Source organism: Leucopleurus acutus, assembly GCF_964270905.1.
Source record: "Leucopleurus acutus genome assembly, chromosome: 3".
Taxonomy (NCBI): Eukaryota; Metazoa; Chordata; class Mammalia; order Artiodactyla; family Delphinidae; genus Leucopleurus; species Leucopleurus acutus.
This window is the reverse complement of record NC_139145.1, coordinates 66,965,074-66,988,770: the sequence shown is the minus strand read 5'-3', so window position 1 is coordinate 66,988,770 and position 23,697 is coordinate 66,965,074. Positions and strand designations below refer to the sequence as shown.

General features: G+C 41.4%; 1 protein-coding gene across 1 annotated transcript in view; it reads right to left on the bottom strand.

Moving 5' to 3' along the window:
* Nucleotides 1–335: 335 nt before the first annotated feature.
* Nucleotides 336–23,697, bottom strand: part of ACSL6 (acyl-CoA synthetase long chain family member 6) — a 63,732-nt gene continuing 40,370 nt past the window's right edge. The window contains exons 14-21 of the mRNA XM_082835406.1: nucleotides 23,135–23,230; nucleotides 21,902–21,974; nucleotides 19,971–20,059; nucleotides 14,718–14,834; nucleotides 11,612–11,755; nucleotides 10,493–10,594; nucleotides 9,497–9,568; nucleotides 336–732 (exon numbers count right to left, since the gene is read on the bottom strand). Coding sequence (XP_082691532.1) covers nucleotides 595–732; nucleotides 9,497–9,568; nucleotides 10,493–10,594; nucleotides 11,612–11,755; nucleotides 14,718–14,834; nucleotides 19,971–20,059; nucleotides 21,902–21,974; nucleotides 23,135–23,230 — 831 coding nt within the window. The 3' untranslated portion in view covers nucleotides 336–594. The remainder of the gene's footprint in view (nucleotides 733–9,496; nucleotides 9,569–10,492; nucleotides 10,595–11,611; nucleotides 11,756–14,717; nucleotides 14,835–19,970; nucleotides 20,060–21,901; nucleotides 21,975–23,134; nucleotides 23,231–23,697) is intronic.

Here is a 23,697-nt window from a genome sequence, read left to right as displayed (position 1 = left end):
TTTGCATTCTTCATAAATAAAAGTAAAAATTGGAGAGAAAATTTTTTCACGTCAATGAGGATTGTTATGTTTAAAGAATCTGAAGTTATGTAGAATGTGAGCTATCATGTTTTGTTTCAGAATTATTCTGTATTAGTTTTAATTTTTTAAGTCTGATTTAATTGTGATTTTGACCATCAGTTATTGAATGAGGTAGTCCACATTGCCTAGATATTTGCTGTACCTGGTTACTATTCCACAAATAATTAAGTACAATATATCAGTTATGTTTTTCCTTTATGTTTAATAGAAGTTCTGTGAACACTGAGAATATATTACTTTTAGTGGTACACAGTTCTTGAGAAAAGTCTTGATTTTTACAATGCCATTTCTGATATTTTTAGCAGCTTACTACAATATCATTGTAATAAAAATAAAGTATACTCGGTGATGAGAGAGAAAATATTGTTAAAGACCTCTTGGGACAGGAAGAGGCTCAGTCATAAGGTCACGTGCTTTTCATTTTCAGCTGCATCATTCTGACACATTACTTTCAAAAAATAACTATAATATTGCTACATTGTCCATTATACTGAGAAGAACTTCCCTTGAACTTCACATGGAGATTGAGTAAAGCTCTTCTATTTGTTTTTTGAAGTACTCTCTCAGCTCAGGTCTCTTAGCCTTTAGTGTTGGTGTCAGCAAGCCATTTTGAACTGAGAACATATCAGAGTGGATGTGAATGGCTTTAACCTAAAAACCAAATGCAGAATACATCTTTATCAGGAATATAACACAGCATTCATAGCATACATGATAAAAGTAGACAGGCATATGGGAATAGAAATATTGATATATATACTATGCCTATTTAAAAGTCAGAGTTATCCTAATAACATTTCAGCCTATTTGATATGTCTGAAAGCCACCTTTTTTCCTTCTTACTCCTCCATTTAGCCAGTCAACAGAAATGAGTTAGTTCCTTACTCTGTGCCAGGCACGGAGGACGCAAAGGGGGATCATGAGCACCCCTGCCCTCGGGGAGTGCACACTGGAATCCAGTAGAGCAGACACACTGGGTAATTATTAGACAATGCGGTCTACACAGGATGAAGGGCACCTAACTCAGTTATGGCAGGGAAGAGAGAGGAGCAGTCAGGGAAGCCTTCTCAAATCAGGTGAGTGTTAAAGGACGAGTAAGAGTTAACCAGCAAAGGAGGAGAGGTGGGTGGAGAAGGGCATTTCCAGGCAGAGGCAACCCTATGAACAAAGCTACAGGAGTGAGAAATGGCAGAGTATGAAAAAGGAAATCCAAGTGATTTCTGTTGTAGTTACATAAAGTAGGAGGCGAAGTGGGTGAGAGATGAAGCTGAAGTGGTAGATGGGGCAGTTTATAGAGGAAAACAGTAGGAGATTTTTATACAGGGCAATGACGTGGCTGAATATACAATTTATAAAGATCTCTCCAAGAGAAATGTGAAGATGGCTTTTAAGAATGTTAAGATTAGAAGCAGGGAAACCAATCAGAAGGACCTGACCAATCCACAGGAGAGAAAAAGATAAGGGCCTGCACCTACAGAAGTGGCAGAGACAGAGACAAGTAAGCAGTTCTAAGAGCGATTTAGAGATAAATGGGCAGGATGTAATAAAGAAGGAGGCAGCCTTGAGGACGTCCAGGTTTCCAGCTTGGAGGGCTGCATGGACAGTGGTGCCATTCACAGGAGAAATATAAAGTCTAGGCGGGGACATGACGAGTCTGTGTTAAAAAAAAAAGTTCTGCCAGAAAATGTGATCACATTATTGGAAGGAGGAACGGAGGGATCAGACTCAGTGTTCGTGTTGCCTATTTCCATGAGGCAGATTCCAGGCCTCCTCATGCAAAGTCTCTTTGCAAGCCTGAATGGGGGACCAGAGAGATAGATGAACTAACCTGGGAGGGCCTGGGCAGTCTCCTCCCACGTGAGATTCCAGCTGAAAGGGTGACTGTCAGTTCAACCAGAATTTTATGATCTGGGCTTGAGCTGAATCCTGGAGTGACAGTGTCTCTAAGAAATTGTATCCTGACTGACAACTGGGTCTACATTCAATTATTTTGTTGAGACAACAGATCCATATTATTAAATAGCAAATGAACTGCTATATATAGACTTTAAAAAATTAACTCAAAATATATGCGCTAAATACATATATATTTTCACTTGTTGTTTTGCTTAATTGGCATTTATTGAGCAACTACCATGTGTCAGGTATAGTGTAAGGCACCAGGGATACAAAGAAGAACAAGACACAATCTCTGCACACATGGGGCTTACAATCTAACGAGGGATGCTGCAGTATGATAATACTACTATAGGGACGAGCAGTTGTCAGTTGCTTTCCCAGTATCACTCCCTATCTTCCATGCTAATAAAACCCAGGTTTTGTTTGGGGCCAAAATGTTCTATGTAAACTATGACAATCCTATGTCCTGATTTCCCAGGCTCCCTTGCAGCTAAGGTGTAGTCATAAGATCCATCTGTGGCTAGTGAGAAGGGATAGCTTTTGCTTTCCTAATAAAAGGTCCAGACATACCTATTTCTACCCACTCTCTTTTTTTCCTTCCTTGAATATGGACAATGTCCAAAGCTGTAGCAGCCACAGAAAGTGATAAGCCAACATACTAAGAAGGGAGAGTGGAAAGATAGGCAGAGCCTAGGTCTTTGAGAACCTGTACCTGCCTTGGACTGCCTATGTTCGGACTTCTTATGTGAGAACACCAAAAAAACACACCCTATGTGTTTAAGACCCTGAGGGTTTTCTTTTAGAGCTGAATGCCTTTCTGATATAGCACCTAACCCAGTCTCTGGAGCAGGATTCATTGAAAAGGGATGCTTGAGTTGAACTCTGGAGGATAAGTAGGCTTTGGCCAGATGAAGACAGCAAGGGGAAGGGAGAGGCTGTTATATGGCTCTAGGCAGAGGCAACATGTGCCAAAACACACTTGGGACATCACAAGTATAGGCTGCAGCAGGTGATACAAATAAAGAAGAAGAAAGAGATGGGGCTGGGGAGATAGGCTGGGGCCAAATTACAAAGGATCAATATGCCAAGGTAGGGATTTTGGACATAATTCTTTAAACAATTTTTAATCAGTGAGAGACAGTACTAGCATGCATCTTTGGAAAGATTACCCTGTTAAGAGAGGATTAAAATGAGGTAAAAGTGGAAGTTGGAAGACCAGCCGAAAGGCAAGATTGATGGTGATTTAGGCTATAAAGTTGGCTGTGGAGATGGAAATAGATTTGGGGAGTAGAAAGGACAGGACTTACAATTGGTTTGGGTAATTGATAGAGAAAGAGATTTTAAGACGGGCTCTAGATTTCTGCTTGAGCAGAAAAACTGGAGGAGGAGCAGAAAGATTCTTTGGAGGCAGGAAGATCAAGTATTCATGTCAAGTTTGAAATGCTTCTGAGACATCCAAGTGGTTTTTGGACATTGGATATATTAGTATTAGTATGTAGGACACAGCTTCAGCCTGGGCTTGAGAGACAGGAGTTTCTTGAGGAGTAGAAAGGAACGGGGGTGTGGGTTACAGAAGCCAGGAGAACAAGAGTGAAAGGTTACTGTGGCATGTGTTACTGTCATATGAGAATTGTTAATTAAAATCAATGGATACAATCAGGAAATGACTTATTTCAAAAATCAGTCTATGCACCACCTCACACCCATTAGGCTGGCTATTATCCAGAAAACAGAAATAACAAGTGTTGGTGAGGATATAGAGAAACTGGAATATATACCCAAAAGAATTGAAAGCAGGATCTCAAAGAGATATTTGTAAATCCATGTTCATAGCAGCGTTATTCACAATAGCTAAAACAGGGAAGCAACGCAAATGTCCATCAGCAGATGAATGGATAGGCAAAATGTGGCATAGACATACAATGGAATATTATTTATATAAAGTAAGGAAATTCTGACACATGCTACAACATGGATGAACTTTGAGGGCGTTAGGCTAAGTGAAATAAGCCAGTCACAAAAACACAAGTACTTAGAGTAGTCAAAGTCATAGGGACAGAAAGTAAAATGGTGGTTTCTGGAGGCTGGGGGGAGGGCGGGAATTGGGAGTTATTGTTCAAGGGGTACAGAGCTTCATTCTACAAAATGAAGAGTTACAGAGATGGATGGTGGTGATGGTTGTACGACATTATGAATGTATTAATGCCACTGAACTGCACACGTAAAAAATGGTTAAGATGGTAAATTTTATGTTATGTGTATTTAACCACCAAAAATTTAAAAATTGGAAAAAATCAATGTATGCAAATAGTTGCAAAAAATTCAACATGTCAGTGATTGTTTTCCAAATCTCTGATGCTAACGGTCTAGTGTCCTGGCAGGTGGGTATTATAATATGACAAAGAAGTCTTTCCTCAGAAAATTCTCCATTGCATTCACTGATTTTTCAGATCAAAGACTCAATATACAAAGAAGACCCCTAAAACAGCTACACTTTCTACTTCTTAAAAAGTTTTTAAGAAAAATTCTGGCATTTTTTAAACCCATGCTTGTAATTTTAAAATGTGATAATTTTCAAATGAGCACAGCATTAATAAATGAGATTCATCTTTGTCTCTTTAGAAATTTGTTCAAATGAAGGATTCACTTTTGCTATAAAAAGAATAGCATTTTAAGGGATTCGTGTGTGGTGGGAAGGGGAGGACTGGACTTTAGGCTAAAATTAAAGCTAGCATTACAGGTAGCCGCCTCAGCTTTACCTTACATACTGAAAGGATTTCTACTTGGATATCCAGTAAAAATAACTGGAAATCTGAGGCTCTTGGCTAAAAAGAGGCATTATCGAATGTTTCAAAATTCGTTAAGGTTCTTGTAAAAAGTGTTTTGTTTGAAAATTCTCTCAACTCCAATATAAAATAAAAATTTTCTGAATTTTTTTCATGGCAAAATAAAAATAATTAAAAAAAAGAAAATTCTCTCAAGTGTTTTTGATGCTCAAAGAAGCAAGGATTTGGTAAGGAATAGGGCTGCCAGTTTTTGTACCCTCTGGAATATACTTTTTTCCTAATTTGTTTTGATCAAACATAAATCATCCTAGGGGATCCAAAATTCACTGGAAATAGGTCCCAAGGGAGACGTTTTCAGACCATAGTGCACTGAGAGCTAGGGGTTCTGCAGTGGCCTCTGCTGGGCAGGGGTATAGAGGTGGAGATGGGCGTGAAGGTGGAGTGTAGACAGACACGGGTGGGATGAGGTGGGGGAGAGGCAAAAGTGCATTGGAGGCGGGGTGGGGGAGGGATGAGTGAGGGGGCTGGGTTGAGGGGTGGGAGGTGGAAGACAGGCTCTGGCTCAAGCCCCAAACCTACCAGAGCAGCACTGCTCTTATGTTTTGTACGTGCTCATAAGGTGCATATAAGATGTCATCTAAGTTCTGCTACTCAAGTTCAGAAATCACCATTTGATAACAAAACTAGCTAGCTTGAAGAAAATATGAACAAAATCCAAATCAAACTTAATCCTAGATACAGTGATTTAACTTAGTAACTCATGTTTACCTCCATGAAATGAAAAACCGGCAGTGCTAATATCCTTAATTTTTTTTTTAAAGTTCCTTTCTGATAGAAACAGTATCACATAAAGACTTCTGGCAAGTGTAAACGATCTATCCACCTTCTTCTGTAAATGAAATTAATAATATAATTTTATAGGAGATGCCAATGCCAAGATACAATTTCTACAAGTGTCCTGGCAGCCTGGGTTTCAGCTCATCTGCATTCCTAACAGCATGTGGAGAACATGTGTAATTGAGACAAGAGTCTATGTTCAGTACAGGGACTTGGGAGAACACCTCTGAAAATACAGCAGTGACAAGCAGAAGCTTCAAACAATACAGCACAGGGAAGATGACTCTCATAGGGAGAGCTACATACACTATTTAGATGGTAAGTAGAATGTAAAAGAAAACACTATGATCTTAGGAAGAAAGAACTGTATCTGCTGGTAGATTTTGAGTATCTGTCAAACCAGCAACCTGTAGCAGGCCTAAAGTGCTGACTGGGGCATCTGCAGTTCAATGTGGCTCTCTACAACATAGTCTCTGCCTGAGGAGAGGAAACACAATTAAATACAGTGTTGAGGGAAGCCGAGTAATATGGCACTCAGCTCACCTTTCAGCCACTTAGTGAGCAGATCAGAGTGGCACTACTGCCAGTCCCTGCTCCAGTCTGACCTACAGCCCTGGGTCTATTTAAATTCTTCCATGAAAATACCTATACAAATTGCGCCAGTGACTAAAAGTCTAATCAGTAAGTGGGAAAAAATGAGTCAAAACAGTTCTTTAACTGACCTTAACTGTGGGCCCCAAACCTATAGTTAGTTTATTTTCAGAAGTAAACCAATGGTAAAACGAATTTTCATTTTTTATAAATAATTACATATTTTCTAATAAAACCAAACTGTTGAATTATGGGGGGGAAAAGGAACGAGAGTCTTTAGTCTCCCTTTATGCCTAACACAACATAAAACTTGTTTTCCAGTTTGCAATAAGCAAAGTTTTTGTTGAGGAAAGAAGGAAGGAGATGCTTAATGTTACCTCCCTTTCTGAAACTACACTCTTGTCACGGAAAAGTGATTCTATAGTTTTTTTTTTAATTTAAAGATACTATAACATTTAAATATTATATTGGAATATAATGCCTCAAAAATGTCAATGTATGCCAACTCATTAAAGCATAGAAATTTTCATAATTCTGAAAAAAAAAACTATTTAAAATCTTTCAATGGTATTACTCTGTGAAACACCTTAACACACAATATTGCTTGTAGCTAATAAACACAGAGTGAATAATTTAGGACAAGAGAAATTTTAAAATTTTAAATTAGGGAAATGTTCAATTCATTTCTGATTTAAAGGTAAATTGATTAGGTAAGTATTCATTTCAATGACAAGAAATACAGTAAAATATATTTAGCAAGTCCGAATTTGCAGTCCGAATTTGAAAACTGTCAAGTTTCAAAGTTCACTTTGTATTTTATACGCCTATGCAAACTAATAAGGCATAGAAATGTCAAAAAAAAAAAGGTTAAATCACAGTTAAGTATGCTCAGATACTTCCCAAGAACCTACATATTTTAATTATTGATAACAGTTATTTTAAATGCTTCTTATCTACTCATTAAATCTCCATAAATTGATAATGGTTGGCCTAGTTCTAGGAATTGTCTGTTTCTGGAAATCAAATTACGTTAATTTTTCATCTAATTCAAAGTTTCATTCAGATCAATGCTGCCCAGTAAGTCTGAACTCCTAAAGCTTCTGTTGAATGATTTCAGCCTTGGGCTTGGATATCTACTGGGGGAGGAGGGGGGGTAAAAAATTAGCATTAAGCCTTAATTGATCATTCCTTTTTGAGGAAAAGGGAAAAGGACTAGCTGACAATAGATTATGGATTAACTCAAGTAATTTATGTTGAGCTTTGGAACACAACTAGGAGCACACACCAACAAAGAGGAGAATGAGAACAGAGAAAATGAAGAGGTAACAGCCTTGGCAATAAAACTCAGGCCTTTGGGATGCCACATGACTTCTTTGTATTTAAGGTTACCATGGCGAGGGCCGAATATTAGAGCAGAAACTTTGCTTAAGGCGTATGGAAAGTCAAGAATACGTCTCCTCTCAGTAAAAGCTCTAACTTGAGCAATGGTTAACACTGGAACCTTAACCAAAGGTTTCTTTTAAACATAAGCTTAAGAGTGGTAGTCTTTTCCAAGGAGAGGACTCTGTTACAATTCTCCACCTGCTCTGAGGCAGATCACGCAGCCCACATCCAGCAGGGGGCATGCAAGCCTTGGGAATCACAAGGGTATCCGCAGGATCCCCAGTGCACCCCCAGCGCCCTTACAGCCATCCATTCAGGTAATAGGGAGCCCAGATCAACCAGGTCTCCAACCACTCATTTGTGGCGCCTGCTCTACAGGATCACATCTACAGTCACACAGCTCCCCGTAATGGAAGAGCAATGAAGTCAGTTTTAGCAAATTTAGAAATTTAATTATCATGCCAGAAATGACCTTGCATTCAGAAAGATAAATATGACTTGCCTGAATGCCTCAGATTTTATAATTTTTAAAAATAAGGATTTATTCATCCAGGCCTTATTTGCCCTAAAACACACTGATGGATGAGGGTAAAGCAGTTTCTCTCAAGCTAGATTAATGTAAAGATCCATTTCAAAAGAAAAGCAATTCCCTCAAACCCTGAAACTATATTTAGATTTCCTCACTTTGAAACTTAAGAAATTAAAAGTCTTAATCTGTGGAAATGTTTTCTAATTGTCAAACAACTGCTGTAAGAGTTTATATTTAAAACTGGTTTTAAAATGTTTTTAGGTTAACATCAAAATGAACATATACAAAGGGGCTTCCCTGGTGGCACAGTAGTTGAGAATCTGCCTGCCAATGCAGGAGACACGGGTTCAAGCCCTGGTCCGGGAAGATCCCACGTGCAGCGGAGCAACTAAGCCCGTGAGCCACAACTACTGAGCCCATGTGCCACAACTACTGAAGCCCAAGTGCCCCAGAGCCCATGCTCCGCAACAAGAGAAGCCACCGCAGTGAGAAGCCCGCGCACCACAACAAAGAGTAGCTCCCGCTCACCGCAACTAGAGAAAGCCCGTGCGCAGCAACGAAGACCCAACACAGCCAAAAATAAATAAATAAAAAAATTTATGTTAAAATAAAAGAACAGATAAAATTTAAACTTCTCATAAACCTTGCAGATCCTTAATACTATATTTGGGGACACTGTTGGAGAACCATTTTATGAAAAACAATTATATTAAATACATACTAGGAAATTTTTAAAAATCAGCCTATTAATATTTTTCTGTTTGAAGAATTTTTCTTTTTGAATTTGTGACTAAAGAGGATTATAAATGGCATGTGTAAGTAGGACCAAGTACGCTTATGAACTCAGTTACAAAAAAGAACCCCAACCTTGCAAAGACGGAAAGTCTTAGAGGTCTGCTGTGTCCACTCCCAACACACTCTTTGTTTCCTCCTCTTTGTTCAGGGCATGCTGGGCTGACAGATCACTGGCCCCAGGAGTGCAATCTTTCTGATGTCCTAGCAAGTAAGCTTGCCTGCTGCAGCCAAGAAGACAGTCCCCATAAAAATAAAAATAAGACAGGACTCTGGTCTTGAGTACTGCACGCAGCTTGGAGACACACCATGTAGACATGCTGTACCAGTTATGGCTAGGGTAATATTTCAGCTTTATGAACATCTGTGATTATGAGGACAATAAGCACAGTCTCACTCAGCCTACGACCGATTTTAGTTAGGATGCAGGCTGTTGCAAAGTCAGCTTAGAACAGGCCTTCAGGGGTCCGTTAGTACACTGCCTGCCTGCAGGCCACAGCGTGGAGGATAGGGAATCTAGGTCAGGGTCACTGTTGGTTACTTTAATTCTCATCCTTGCCTAAAGGGCAGTAACAAGTATGGAGAAGGTAACAGTTACCTGTTCAAAAGAATGGAGTCCACTTTCTTTTCCTAACCTCACCATATCTTCCAAAATGGCTTTCCTCAGCTCCTGAATTGAACCATATAGGTAAAATTACAAGGCAAAAACACATTTCAAAATGGAGATAGAAGAATCAATGAGTTGTGAGCAAAGTATAACTGGCAATCATACCAACACTCCCCCCACCTTTCAAACCCCCAACTAGGGCTGACGCTCCCTGGCAGAAAGCCAATCACCATCCCTCATCTGGCAAGTAAGTGCCCGCATGGCCTAAGGAGTGTCCAACAACAGGCTAAGGGACCACTCAATTTTGTTTTTTAAAGCAGACCTCTGGTCAGCCTAGTGAGTCTCAGGGGCCCTGTCACCCCCAGAAGAGCCCAGGGCCTGGTGGGAGCTCTAGGGTTCATGGCTGCTGCTAAGAAACAGATCATGTGACTGAGGGGCCGATGCTGAGTCAGGGCACAGAGATCCTGGCACAGGACATGTGCCAGGAGAAGGCTTCTGGAAGGTGTGAGCGGCAAATGTTCTAAGCAGGGAGAACTGTGCTCCTTTTTCAATTCCATGACTGTCTCTCTAAGCCCAGTAGATATAAAAGCTACCTCACATTAGGAGAGAGCAGGGCCAGTGAGTCAGAAGGCCTATTCTCACATCTGACACTGCTGTTAACCAGCTATGTGGCTTTGGGCAAGCCGCCTCCCTCTCTGGACTCTCCTGCAAGCTGCAAAACAACAGGGCTGGACAAGCTTTCTCTGATGTCTCCTGGCTGGAAAATTCAATAGTTTATCAAGTGTTCTAAGAAGAGAGATGAGCTCCTTCTACAACAATGACAAAAGACAAACCTCTGGTTTAGGATTCCTACCATTTATAAAATAAAGTTAGAAATTTCCCTATAGGTTCAAATTTCACTTGGGCTACTGTTTTTGTATGTCCTCTCATTATGCAGTATCACAGAAGGTCCAGCAGTCTTTTGGGGAACAGCCCCAAGGTACAGACCTTATTTGTGCAGAGCTCTGCATACGTCCCTTCAATTCCTCTCTTCTGGGCCCAAGAGGGCATGACTTCCGGGTCGGGCACGACTATGCCCACCAAAAAGGCCTGCGATCCCACCAAAGGAAAACACAGTTATGACAAAAGCTTTTAAAGTGGTTATTTGCGGTCCAGCATTAAAACTAATCTCTTGGTATTCTCAGACTCCACTCTTTTCTAAAAATATGTATATGTTTATGTTATGAAACATATCACACATTCTTGACAGAAATATTCTTGAATATTTCTGTTATATTTCCCTCACTTCGTAAAAAGTTTATTAATAAAAAATAAGCTTAAGAAGATTAGGAATCAGTAAGGTTAGTCCTGTGTGTACCTTTGATTCTCATGCCAATCTTAAATGAGTACATCTTTAGGATACTAATCAACCAGCTCTACAATCCAAAACACATACATTTCTAAGGATTTCCAGACCACTTTGAAATTGATTCATTAGTATGGTCCTCATTCTTTAAGAACACCATTTTAATTTTTAAATCATTTTCTTAAAAAATAATTTAATAGTCTTTAATTACATAAATCCAATGATAGCACAGAATATATTCACAGTGATCTTTCTGACTTCAGATCTAAATGATACCAGAAAGCAGAATAAATATAAATCCTCTTCAAATAATTTAATCCTGTACTATATTAGCACATTAGCTTAATATATTAAGATATATCATCAGTATCATTATTTGCAATACTGCACCTATTTATCTGTAAAGTTCTTACGTGTATTTCAAAATCAAAAGAGCAGAAACCCTGAATCTCGCTTCAGCATATTACTTCAAAATTCCTCTTGGAAGTAGACAGAGCATAAGTTAAAAGTAGTGGGAATGTTATTACTACTACTTCAAGCAACTTATTTACCTAACTGCAATTTACCAAACTATAAGCAATTAAGATTTCTCCCTTAGAAAGGCATTTTCTCTCATGATCCTATAGGCCAGAGAATACCAGTATCTGATTGGAAATTAATGTTCATCACTTTAATCAAATACCAGTTACTTAGGAAACCATTCCCAGAGTACTCATCAGGCCCAAAGTACGTGTGGGAGGGCTGAGGCCTAGGGGACTCACCTTTAAGCTGTCCCCATGGACATACATTTGTGCAACAGGCTCACTCCGGATGTAGATGTTCTCAATCATCTCGGGCGCAATATATTCTCCCTGAGCAAGTTTAAATATGTGCTTCTTCCGATCAATAATTTTAAGAGTTCCAGCCTGTGGAATTGGACAAGCGGCTTCATAAAATGGCGGCATTCCCAAGCCTGAGCCCCTCACTCATTAGTGCCATAGCCCCTCACCTCTCCAACGCCCGGTCTCACCCTGCAAGCCCCACCAGATCTGCTCGTGCACCTGACATCTCTGCTCTCATGGAGCCACTGCACGGCTGGAGAGGGACGCCGTGCACAAGGGTGGATGGCTCCCAAGCTCTGCTGGGCCCTGAGTGCCCACTGTCCTGTACCCTTACCATGTGCCCTACTCCCCCTCCCACCCCTGCCACCCTGGTGCCCAGCAACAGGTGCCCTCCTCCTCAGGAGGCCACCCACCTTCCCATCAGGGCTCCTCTAACCCAGGCCCTCGCTCCAGCTGTCGCTTTTCTCAGCAGCATCTTCAGATTCTCCCCCTTGAACCATGCTTAGGCCACCACTCCCAAAGAGCAGCCTCTCCATCCTTCAGCACATAGCACAGCTCTGGCAGAGGACCCCAGGTGGCATTAGGAGCCCTCTCCCTCCAGGACCTCTGCAGCAGCAGGCCACCCCTTGGGCAGTGAGTGCTTGTGCCCCTGGCCTCCAGGAACCCCACTCACCTCCCTGACTCCCTTCAAAACTTTTTGAATTTCCAAGGTGAATAGGTGGGTCTCTCTCCTTTGGCTCTCTCCTTGAATGTTGCAACTTCCTCACCTTCACTGACGATGCTCCTTGAAGTGACCACCATTTATCTCCTAAGTGGCCACTCCTGCATATGTCTGAGCTTCTAGCCAGAGCTCTTCACTGAGTTCCAGACCCAGAACCTCACTATCCTCCAAACTCTACAAAAACCAGGCCCTTTTCCCTGCACGATGCAACATGCCCTAAAGGAAGCTCATCCTTCTCCTCCTCAAGCCTGTCCCATTCCCCAAGCCCCAGACCTGGAGATGGCCTTGCCATTGGCCTCTCCTGGGACTTCCAGCAGTCAGGCTCATCTGTCCTCACTCATAAATCCTTCTCACAGACACCTCCTCCTCCATCAAAACCACTTCCTTACTGAACGTGTGCACACACTCTGGCCCTGCTCTATCTGTTCAATCATCAGAACCAGAGTAGTCTCGCCAGAAGAGAAAAACAAGCAGGCCTTGTTTTGCTCAAAATCCAGGCTGGACATCAGGGCCTTTCCCTACACTGGCTTCTTTGGTCCTCGTGGCACCCCATGAGCTGGGTGTCATCACCTCCATTTCATAAATGGTGAAGGTGAGGATTAGAGAGGTCAGTTAACGCCTCCAAGGCCACACAGCTAGGAGGTGGGAGAACCAGGACTTAAACCAGGTCTTTCTGGATCAGACACTTAGACCTTTTCCTTGATCTACCTAATACTATTTCAAAATAGTAATAATTTTAAAAACTGACTCCCACAGACTGCCTGCCTACTGCCTTGGGCTCTGAGTTCAGGCACAGCACTAGGTGCTTCACATGAATCAATTCACTTGCTTCTCACAACACCCTGCAAGGTGGGTGGTTTCATCCAAGTTACAGGGCATCAGTGGCAGATCCAGAGTTTTGTGGGACTTCAAGCTTTTTCCAGTTTTGAGACCCCCACCTTTAAGAAAAATAATATAAAATGAAGTGCAGAGCCTTGAAAGGGGCCTATGCAAGTGAAGGCTGAAGCCTAGGCTTCGTTAGCTGATGGGACAATCTACCCTCTGCCAGTGTCCAGGGTCCTGCTGCTTCTCCAGCCTCCCTCCTCCACATCTGTGGGCCCTCAGTTAGAATTCCTTGCCTCACACCTCTAGTGTCTCTCTACTTAGCACATGCTATTACTCCTGCCCTGACTGTCCTTCCCACTCTCCCCTCTCCTCTTGGAACAGGACTTAAATCCTGAGACTCAGAGCCAGTAGGCGCTTGTCCTTCTCCCCTAGGTGAGCATGACCCTCATCTCATGCCCATCACACTGGGTTGGGAACTGTCTAAAGATGTGTCTCTCCCCTGAGCATAGTCCCTGGCCCAGGGATACATCCATGTCTGTTGCAAGAGTGAGGGTGTCTCAAAGTGAAATGCGCAGTTCCAAGCAGGGGCAAATCAGCTCACCAGCCCAGAGGGCCCCTGGAGGGCTTAACATCATTCACCTGTCCAATAAATTCAACATCTCAGAACTCCACCCAAAATCTTAGCAATCTCCCAGAGACACAGGAAAGGTTTCCTGGGGTGGGCTGCTGCAGGTGGAGGCTCTCGGTTTCAGTTACATAGTTTTTTTTCTGGTCATAGTTTCCATCTAAGCATCTCCTGTGTGCCAGGTATTGTGCTAAGGGCTTTACAGGTATAATCTCATTTGTTCCTTACAACAACGACCATAGAGGTAAGCAATGTTATCACCTCCATTTTACAAATGACAGAATGAGGCACCACTACTGGTTTTGGCTAAAAGTTGGGGGCCACCGCTAAAGAATGCCATGTAGCCTTACTTTCTTATTCTATAACTGAGTCAATACAGAGCCCCAGAGAGGGATGAAGCTTTGCTCAAGGTCACGAGAGCAGCTGCTAGCAGAGACAAAGGAACGCCAGCATCCTCCTGCCCAGCTCCAAGCTCTTCACACTGCTCAGTGCTACCTGTCAGCTGGCGGCCAGTGTCCATGGGCTCCCAGGCCCTGCCTTCGTCAGATCTCCCAGAGTTATGAGCCCCATGCTCCTTGTACTTCACCCATCGGATTCCAGAACGCTGTCAGATCTCTTCCTGGAAACCTCTTAAGGGTAGGGGGTAGGCCTCAAACTCCAGTTCTACGCTCCCAGAAGATCCCTGTCACCTTCATCAGGAGGATGCAGGAGGAGGCTCTGGGGGCGAGGTAAGGAAGAACCTCCCATTTCCCAGAGGTATTCTGGAATGATTACTTGTCAGGGTGGATATAAAGACTCCTGCCTTGGAGTGAATCAGATTATACACACCCCCACCACCACCATGTGTGGAGGCCCACGGTTCCAAACATACATACTGGCAGCCACTTCCCAATGTCTCCAGTGTGAAGCCAGCCGTCGTCGTCCAGGGCCTCCTTTGTCCTCTCCGGATCTTTCAAGTAACCTTTGAACACATTTGGTCCTCTCACACAGATCTGTAGGGACAAATGCCCGGTTTCTCTCAGCCCACAGCATAAGGAATCCTGATATGAGGCTGTCACGAGGCATGTGTAGAAAAATGTACACTATCCCTCAGGAAATCCACTGTGGAAACTACAGTGATGGAAAGAGAGGACAGGAATAGCCGCCAGCGTTCTCACCTGTCTCCTGCCTTCTCTCAAGCAGTGTCCTCTCCAACTACCTCTCTGCCGTCCCTTCTTCCTCAGGAACACTGCGGCTTTCGGTATGCGCTGCTTTGTGACACTGGATGGGGTCGCATCAGATACTGAAAGCTGGCTGATTCTACCAGAGGTGCTTGAGCCCCCTGCTTCATGACCAGGCACTCAGCTTTCCTATCTACTCCCGTGGAATGAACAAGCTGTACTAGTCTGCTTTTACAGTGAAGCATTGCAACGAAATCTGACTGATCATATGATGATAATTGGAAACTTGCAGTTGACTATCCATTAGGAAAACCAGTAATGGGAAGGAAACCTGGTCAAGGAGTATTTCAGAACACGGGGTATTGTTTTCTGTGAAAAATCAGATATCATTAACTGGCTTTCACCTAGTTGACCCAGGAACACTGGCTTTATTAGTCCAAATATTGCTAGAAAGCATGGATTGGATGAAGTTCACTTCCATGTCAACATCACACATATGCTGGTACTGTCAGACACTAATCAAAAAGATAAGTAAACAGATACTGACATAAGCTACTCCTTGGATTGAATAATTACCCAGACATTGGAGTTTTCAGGGTAGAGCTTCCACTCAAGCTGTAGCTGACCTGTCCTACTTTACCCAGAACAGGGCTGGAACGCCCAATGAATTATGGAGACAAAGGGGCCCTGAGCAAGGGTTCTACATGTGCATAAAACTTGTGACTATAATAAATCTATTGAGAATCAGAACTCCATGCCTGTTGGTCCTAGACCTGCCTCTTCTGGTTTTCCTTGAGTAAAAATAGTATCCACCTTTTTATTTAACATTAGTAAATTAGTGTGTTTTGGTTTTGTTTGTTTTAGTTTGGCAAAGGCATTACTTGAATTTTTAAAATAGTATATATTCTTTCTCTAGGAAAAAAAGATGCTGCTGTGTCGATATAAAACGTACAGTTGACTAAGTTCGTTTGACTCAGTGGCTGAAACTGTTCTGTAGGAATCAACTGGATATTTATAGCCATGCGTATAGAGGTCACTCTAAATTTATACATTGGTTAGGAAGAAAGTGCTGTGACTCCAAGTTCTGTTTTTGCCACTCAGTGACAACACAGAATTACAGCAGAAAAATAGGAAAGTTGTAATGAAGAAAAGTCATTATACTGTCTCATGGAATGTTTAAACTTTGTAATTCCACTCATCTTAGGGACACTTTCTTCTTGGAAACTATATTAACAAGACAGCCTGCACATCAGCACAATTTTATGAAAATACACAAGAAAGGCTCCTTATACATTTTTCAACACATTTCCTCTAGAGCTCTAGGGTCCTTTCATAGATATTAGTGGAGCCAACGGCTGGGTCTATGTGCACAACCAGTGTGACAACTGGGTTCTTGAGCATTCATTCATCTTAACCATTGGAGTGTGCCACTAAATCCATGATACTGACTGTTGTTTCACTAAATTGACTGTACTTGTTAGGAATGTCAGATAGTTTGTGCATAAGGAAAATTTAAAAATCACTGGCAAGATGGTTCTTAGCAGCTGTACCAATATTTATAGCATTTTTATAATAAAAAATGGGCACAATCAAAATGTCTATTAACATAAAATGGTGAAATAGGTGTATAAAACATGGTATAATATGCATCAAAAAGCATACAGCCATGAAAATTGATTAGCTATTCATATCTACATGGCTGGACCTCAAAAACTAATGTAGAACAAAAAAAATGCAAGTCACACAAGAATGTATGCAGGAATATCCTATTTATAAAGTTAAAAGCAAGGCAACACAAGACAATTTATTGTTTAAAGTTACCTACATACATGATAGATTACAAAGAAAAACAATACAAAGATTGGTTTAATAAAAGCAGGGTAATACTTACCTAGGGGAATGAAAGTCTGGAGGAGCAAGGGAAGATTCAAATGTGTTGTAGTGGTTACTTTTGTAGATGACGGCACGCACCTACATATACTCTTTTAGGAAACAATAGTAGTCTTCTTAAAATGTGTGCATATGATTTATTTCATAGTAATGACTCAGTATGTAATGACTGAGTCATAGTAATGACTCAGTATGTAATGACTCACATCAGTATGTAAATATTTATGGAACGTACATAATCTCATGTAGCTGTGCATTCCACATTCTGAGTATGTAGAATGTTCAACATGAAAGATGATTCAAAAAGTACTTTTTTTTTTTTACTTTTTAATACAAAATGTTAAAGGTATTTTATTTTGTGTCATTAAACACTAGAGCAGATTGTTCTTTCTGTATCTTTTAGTGCTTCAAAATCTTTTAACTTTTAAATTAGAGCTCTTGGATAAATTCTTTATTTAGTTTTGAAGGAATCTGTTTCTCTCCAGAGCTATAAAATCCATCAGAAGTGTAAAGTTTGAAAAGAGTATCTGGGTCAGAAATGCGTCACATTTAACAAGCAAGGAAAGAAAGCATTTCTGATCTTTTAAAGCTGCTGGCATGTTTCCACCTTTCACAGGAAAGGTTGCTTTAGGGGACTTGAAGGATTAAACAACCTGATCCATGGTTGATGTGCTTGTTGTCAGTTCTCAAGGGAGAATTTTATAGTTTCTTGTGGGGCTATCAAGCTATCTCCACCATGATTCCAAACTTAATTTTAGAAAAAAACAAGTATAAAGTGCAAAACAGCAATAACGTCAGAGAGGACTTCAAGCCAAGATTAAAAAATAAATCTTACAGGTGACAGTTCTAAGCTTCCAGCGGCTCAGGAGTTTTCACTCGAAGGCCCCAGGGATGGAGATTTATTACCTTCAGAAGTTCCCCCTCCCTGGTGGAAAAGATCCTGGATGGACTCAGGCAAAATCCACTAAGCAAGCAAACACCCATACACTACAGTCCCGGGGAGATGGCCTGGTGCTGTCTTGGTAAAATCCATCACTAAGCAATGAGTGACATATTAATAGCCATTAAATTAATTCCTTCCTCTGTTGTATATAATGATGCCCTTTGTACAGGCAGTGGGAATAGAATGTTTCTTAAATTTAAAGTGCAACCACCTGGGGATCTTGGTGAAATGCAGATTCTGGTCAGGAAGTCAGGGACAGTGCATCTGCATTTCTAAGAGGCTTCCAGGTAATACAGATGCTGCTGGTTCATGGACCACACATTGAGTAGCCAGGCTCCAGGCAGAAGAGAAGCCAACAGACAGAAGAAGAACACCCACATGAAGCAATAAACTTGACACATAAAATCTGAAGGAAAGGTTACAAGGGTCACTTGGCATTAAGAAAATTCCCTATGGCAAGGTATTAAGGGGTTCGTGTTTTTTACGTTTCATTCCCTGTAACTGATTTCTAATCTCATAGCATTGTGGTCAGAAAAGATGCTTGATATGATTTCAATTTTCTTAAATTTAGCAAGGCTTGATTTGTGACCCAAGATGTGATCTATCCTGGAGAATGTTTCATGTGCACTTGAGAAGAAAGTGTAATCTGTTGTTTTTGGATGGAATGTCCTATAAATGTCAATTAAATCTATCTAGTCTATTGTGTCATTTAAAGCTTGTGTTTCCTTATTAGTTTTCTTTCTGGATGATCTGTCCATTGGTGTAAGTGAGGTGTTAAAGTCCCCCGCTATTATTGTGTTACTGTCAGTTTCCTCTTTTATAGCTGTTAGCAATTGCCTTATGTATTGAGGTGCTCCTAGTGTTGGGTGCATATATATTTATAATTGTTATATATTCTTCTTGGATTGATCCCTTGGTCATTATGTAGTGTCCTTCTTTGTCTCTTGTAATAGTCTTTATTTTAAAGTCTATTTTATCTGATATGAGTATTGTTACTCCAGCTTTCCTTTGATTTCCATTTGCATGGAATATCTTTTTCCATCCCCTCACTTTCAGTCTGTATGTGTCCCTAGGTCTGAAGTGAGTCTCTTGTAGACATGATATATATGGGTCTTGCTTTTGTATCCATTCAGCAAGCCTGTGTCTTTTGGTTGGAGCATTTAATCCATTCACGTTTAAGGTAATTATCGATACGTATGCTCCTATGATCATTTTCTTAATTGTTTTGGGTTTGTTTTTGTAGGTCCTTTTCCTTCTCTTGTGTTTCCCACTTAGAGAAGTTCCTTCAGCATTTGTTGTAGAGCTGGTTTGGTGGTGCTGAATTCTCTTAGCTTTTGCTTGTCTGTAAAGCTTTTGATTTCTCCATCGAATCTGAATGACATCCTTGCCAGGTAGAGTAATCTTGGTTGTAGGTTCTTTCCTTTCATCACTTTAAATATGTCATGCCACTCCCTTCTGGCTTGTAGGGTTTCTGCTGAGAAACCAGCTGTTAACCTTATGGGAGTTCCCTTGAATGTTATTTGTCATTTTTCCCTTGTTGCTTTCAATAATTTTTCTTTGTCTTTAATTTTTGTCAGTTTGATTACTGACAAAACATGCCGACAGTCTCGGCATGTTTCTCCTTGGATTTATCCTGCCTGGGACTCTCTGTGCTTCCTGGACTTAGGTGGCTATTTCCTTTCCCATGCTAGGGAAGTTTTCGACTATAATCTCTTCAAATATTTTCTCAGGTCCTTTCTCTCTCTCTTCTCCTTCTGGGACCCCTATAATGCAAATGTTGTTGCGTTTAATGTCCCACAGCTCTATCTACCCCATCTGGCCTATTTGCAAATGGTCATGTTTCTGCCTGCACAGATACACAGCAACAAGCCGTGCCAGTTAAGAAAAAAATGGATTTTTAAAACAGTCTGCGAATCCCAAATCTTGTTTTGGACCAGCCCAGTCCCAGCCTTGAGGGTTGGTTACTTCATAAACAGGAGAGAAAATGCTCAATTCAGTTGAGTCAAATTAATCAATAATATAAAATGACTTTACACATAGGGTGAAAGGAAAACAATTCCATTTCCATTTTTTTTTCTTTTCCTCGCTACATGTAGAGCATCCACAAACATGAATGGCTAAACGCTCAAGTTTACCTCTCCTTCTCCTTTGCTGGTCCAATAGTTCAGTTCCTTGACATCCACGAGCTTGATATGATTGCAGGGCAGAGGTGCTCCTACGTGTCCTAGAACACCAGAACAATGTGCATTTGTCAGTGTTCAGATCAATTTCAGCACTGAAGATGCTCCACGCCATGTGAAACCCCTCAAGTGGTCAAAGTGGGGAATCGTGGATGGAAAGCAATACACCTCTAGATGGGCGTTTGTCACAAGCAAGCACTGATGATAAAACAAAGTTCTGGAGAAAGGAGAGGCCAACCTCTGCTGGGCCTTTGTTTTACATCCGATTCTTAAACAGCCGGCCAGGCTTACATGGCCCAGAGTCAACCTGTACAGGGTCTCTGGGGAGGCTCATACCCACACCAACCAAACAGTCAGGATTTTTTATATTAAAACACTTTCCCCATCATCAGATCATATGTTTTGGTTTGGGGATCATAAAATATAGTCATTATTGCTTTTTCTTCCAGTCACCAGACTGTTGAAATGGAAAACAAGGATGAGGCAACTCGCCACCCCACCCCCTCAAATAAGACTGCAAATTTTCTTGGTCTTATATACTCCCACCACAAAACTACATCTAAGTCATTTTCCAGTAATTGTGGTGGTTACACAATTCACTGGCAAGGCGCAGGATTTTTAAGCAGATGCTGGCCAAGGTCCTGAAATAAAGTGAGCCACATAAACAAAAAGCAGGCTGTGACACTTTCGTTTCTCTTTTAAATGAGAGACCGCCAAATCTTTTATAATATTGTGCAAAGATACCAATCCTCTCATACTCAATAACCTTTGCAAGTTTTTATGGTAAGGATGCATAAAAGAGGTAAAACCTCAAAAGCCTCACATAGGAAAATGCAGGTCATCGTAAGAGGGAAGAAAGTGTCCAAAGGAAGGGTATACATGTAAATGATCAGTAAATATGATCGCAGTAACAAGAACAAAGTTAATGAGCCAGGACCTCAGAAAATGGTCCGTGTAGTAAAGGTGCCAGTGGTAGGGAGATCAAAAACTTCACATACAAGATAGGCTTTATTCAGCTAGAGTTTAAGGAGAGAAAACGTCCATACCTGACTTTGCCAAATGTGATTTCAATTTAGAATCCACCTATCATGTTTCTGCTGACTACCTCAAGGTGCTCTGAAAATAGTATTACGCTACTAAGCATATTTCTTTTCTGTGCACATCATCCCAAATTTTCTAGTTTGTAGTTGAGCAAACTTAAGCGTGAAGCGTGGCTCCAGGCTCACAGAGGAAGTTGGTATCCTGAAGAATTCTTTTGCTGAATGTTTTTCAGATGACTGTATTTGGTCTAAGTTTAGTGACAGCCAATACATGGGCTACCTACTGCTTCCTCCTTGCCCTGAAAGATAGGTCCCTTCAGAATGAGGGTGTGGATAGTAGCTGCTGCTTTCTGAGGTTGCCATTGCCTTTTAGATGTTGCTACCACAGGAGACCATAGTTCCAAAGAGCCTCTGAAATGGCTCTTCAAGAAACAGCGCACTGGCTGCTATAAACTTGCCTCTCCTTCCTAAATCATATCCAATTCACAGCCTGCTTCCTTCATTCTGAAATGACTGTAAGCAAGACTGTGTGATATTTAGAAACTATAAAATCCAATATATTGATATCACAGGATTTTTCTACCTGGAGCTGCATTTTGTGATCTACTACTTTTTTTAACATAACTTCTATTTATTTATAAAAGAAATAGGAAAATACAAAATATAGTAGGAAATACAAAAATATGTAACAAAAAGAAACAGATCCATAATGCCACAACACAGACAAAACTACCATCATTGTTTTTCTTCTGTTTCTTCTGCTGTTTCCTATGTAAATATACTTTCCATGAGGAAGTTTTAGAGCCTGCTGTTCTAACTCATTCCCACATCTCCAGCCAATCCTACCTGATGTCCAGTCCCCGGGTGTAGTGAAGGTACATCCAGCTGTGCACTCAGTTTGGCCATAACCTTCATAAACCTTCAAGCAAAACACAGAAACCATACTGTAGGTACCCACCTGCCTGCAGATAGCTGGCTGCCCTTTTCAGCCAGCTAACCTCTCACAGAGCATCTGGCTGCTCCATGCTAGGGACGGTGGGAGGGGAGGTGCTCTGGAAGTAGGTACCTTCAGGAGAAACTGAACACAGACAACAGGTATAGCTACTCTGCTTGGAAGAAATGCTATTTTTAACCACAGACACTTAGTAGATAAGGTTATATGGTTTGGGATAAAGACTTCTAACCTATTTTCAACCACTGACTCTATTTCTAATTTGAATAATATGTATTAAAGACAAACATTTTAAAATCCAATAAAGGTTTTGTCTCTGTAAGATATTCCCCTTCAGAGCCCCATGTGCTCGCATGAATAGACCATGTGGGAGAGCTGCCTTTAGGAGCGGTCAGCTCATGTTGGTGTAGAACAGGAAGTCAGCGTAAGAAGCCCATGGCTTCTTTTTTCCTTCCTTTTTTTTTTTTTTTTTTTTGGCGGCTTGCAGGATCTTAGTTCCCCAGCCAGGGATTGAGCCCACGGCAGTGAAAGCACTGAGTCCTAACCACTGGACCGCCAGGGAATTCCCAAGAAGCCCACAGCTTCTAAAGGATAAAATTTTAAGCATGCACATTTATGAAGTAGATGTGCCTACTTTACTTAAAACCCACCAGTCACAACTATGTTACTATGGTCTGCATAAGTAGGAACCTGACAAACATTAATTGAATGGATAAATAAAGGAATGAATTTTTTTAGCAATGACAAAACCTACTGAATCAAATAAAAACACACAAATGAACTTTTATCCCCCTCCCTCGTGCTCCTTCTCTGGGCTGGGAAATAGTCTGCAGGCTGGAGAATGCAGAGAAGCTGGTACAGGTGTGGGACAGGTTCTCCAGCACACTGATGATCCATATACAGTTTTCTCCCAGAGTGGATACACACCTGGGCTTTGCACAATGTCACAAGGTTATCTTGGCTTTCAGTGACCCTGGGCTTTTTACATCTTCAGAGAAGGGAGCTTTTATTCCACAAAGATCTTGCCCCCAGAATATTTCTCTGTACAGTAGAGGGTATAATGGGTTTCCTGCCCCGTCCTAACACTCACCCCACTGCCCCCAGGGAAGGCCACATAAAGGAAATACCTGGCACCCCAGAGCCGCCCGGAGGAATCCCAGGACCGTTGGTGACGCGGGGGCCGCTCCAGTAACAATCATCCGCACGCACCCACCAAGACTGGCCTGTGGGAAGAGAGAAGAACCTGCCAGAGTCTGTGCTGTGGCAAGTGGAGTGTAGCTCACCTGGGCCTCACCTAACATCAACGTTCAACAGCTGTACCCTACCTGGACCCTAGGGTTGGGATCAGAGAGGCCGCCTGAGGCTGTACAACACATGAGCTGAGGAAGCCCCCTTCTTCCAAATGAATCAGCCCAATCAGCTTTGCAATCCAACCCACAATATGGCCAACTCTTTTATGTATTTTGAGATAAGGGCCATTAATCTGTGTGGCATTCTATAATTTTGGTTCTCCCTTTCTTAAAATACACAGCTGTTCCCTCACTCTCCCATCATTTGCAAGCATCCAAAACAATTACTGAGGACAATTTCTTCCCACTTCCACCTTAATAGCATGGCCTTTTTTCATTTCTAAATCAATGCCATGAGCTATTTACTATGCACTGCAGAGGTCAAAGAATTTTTTAAACAC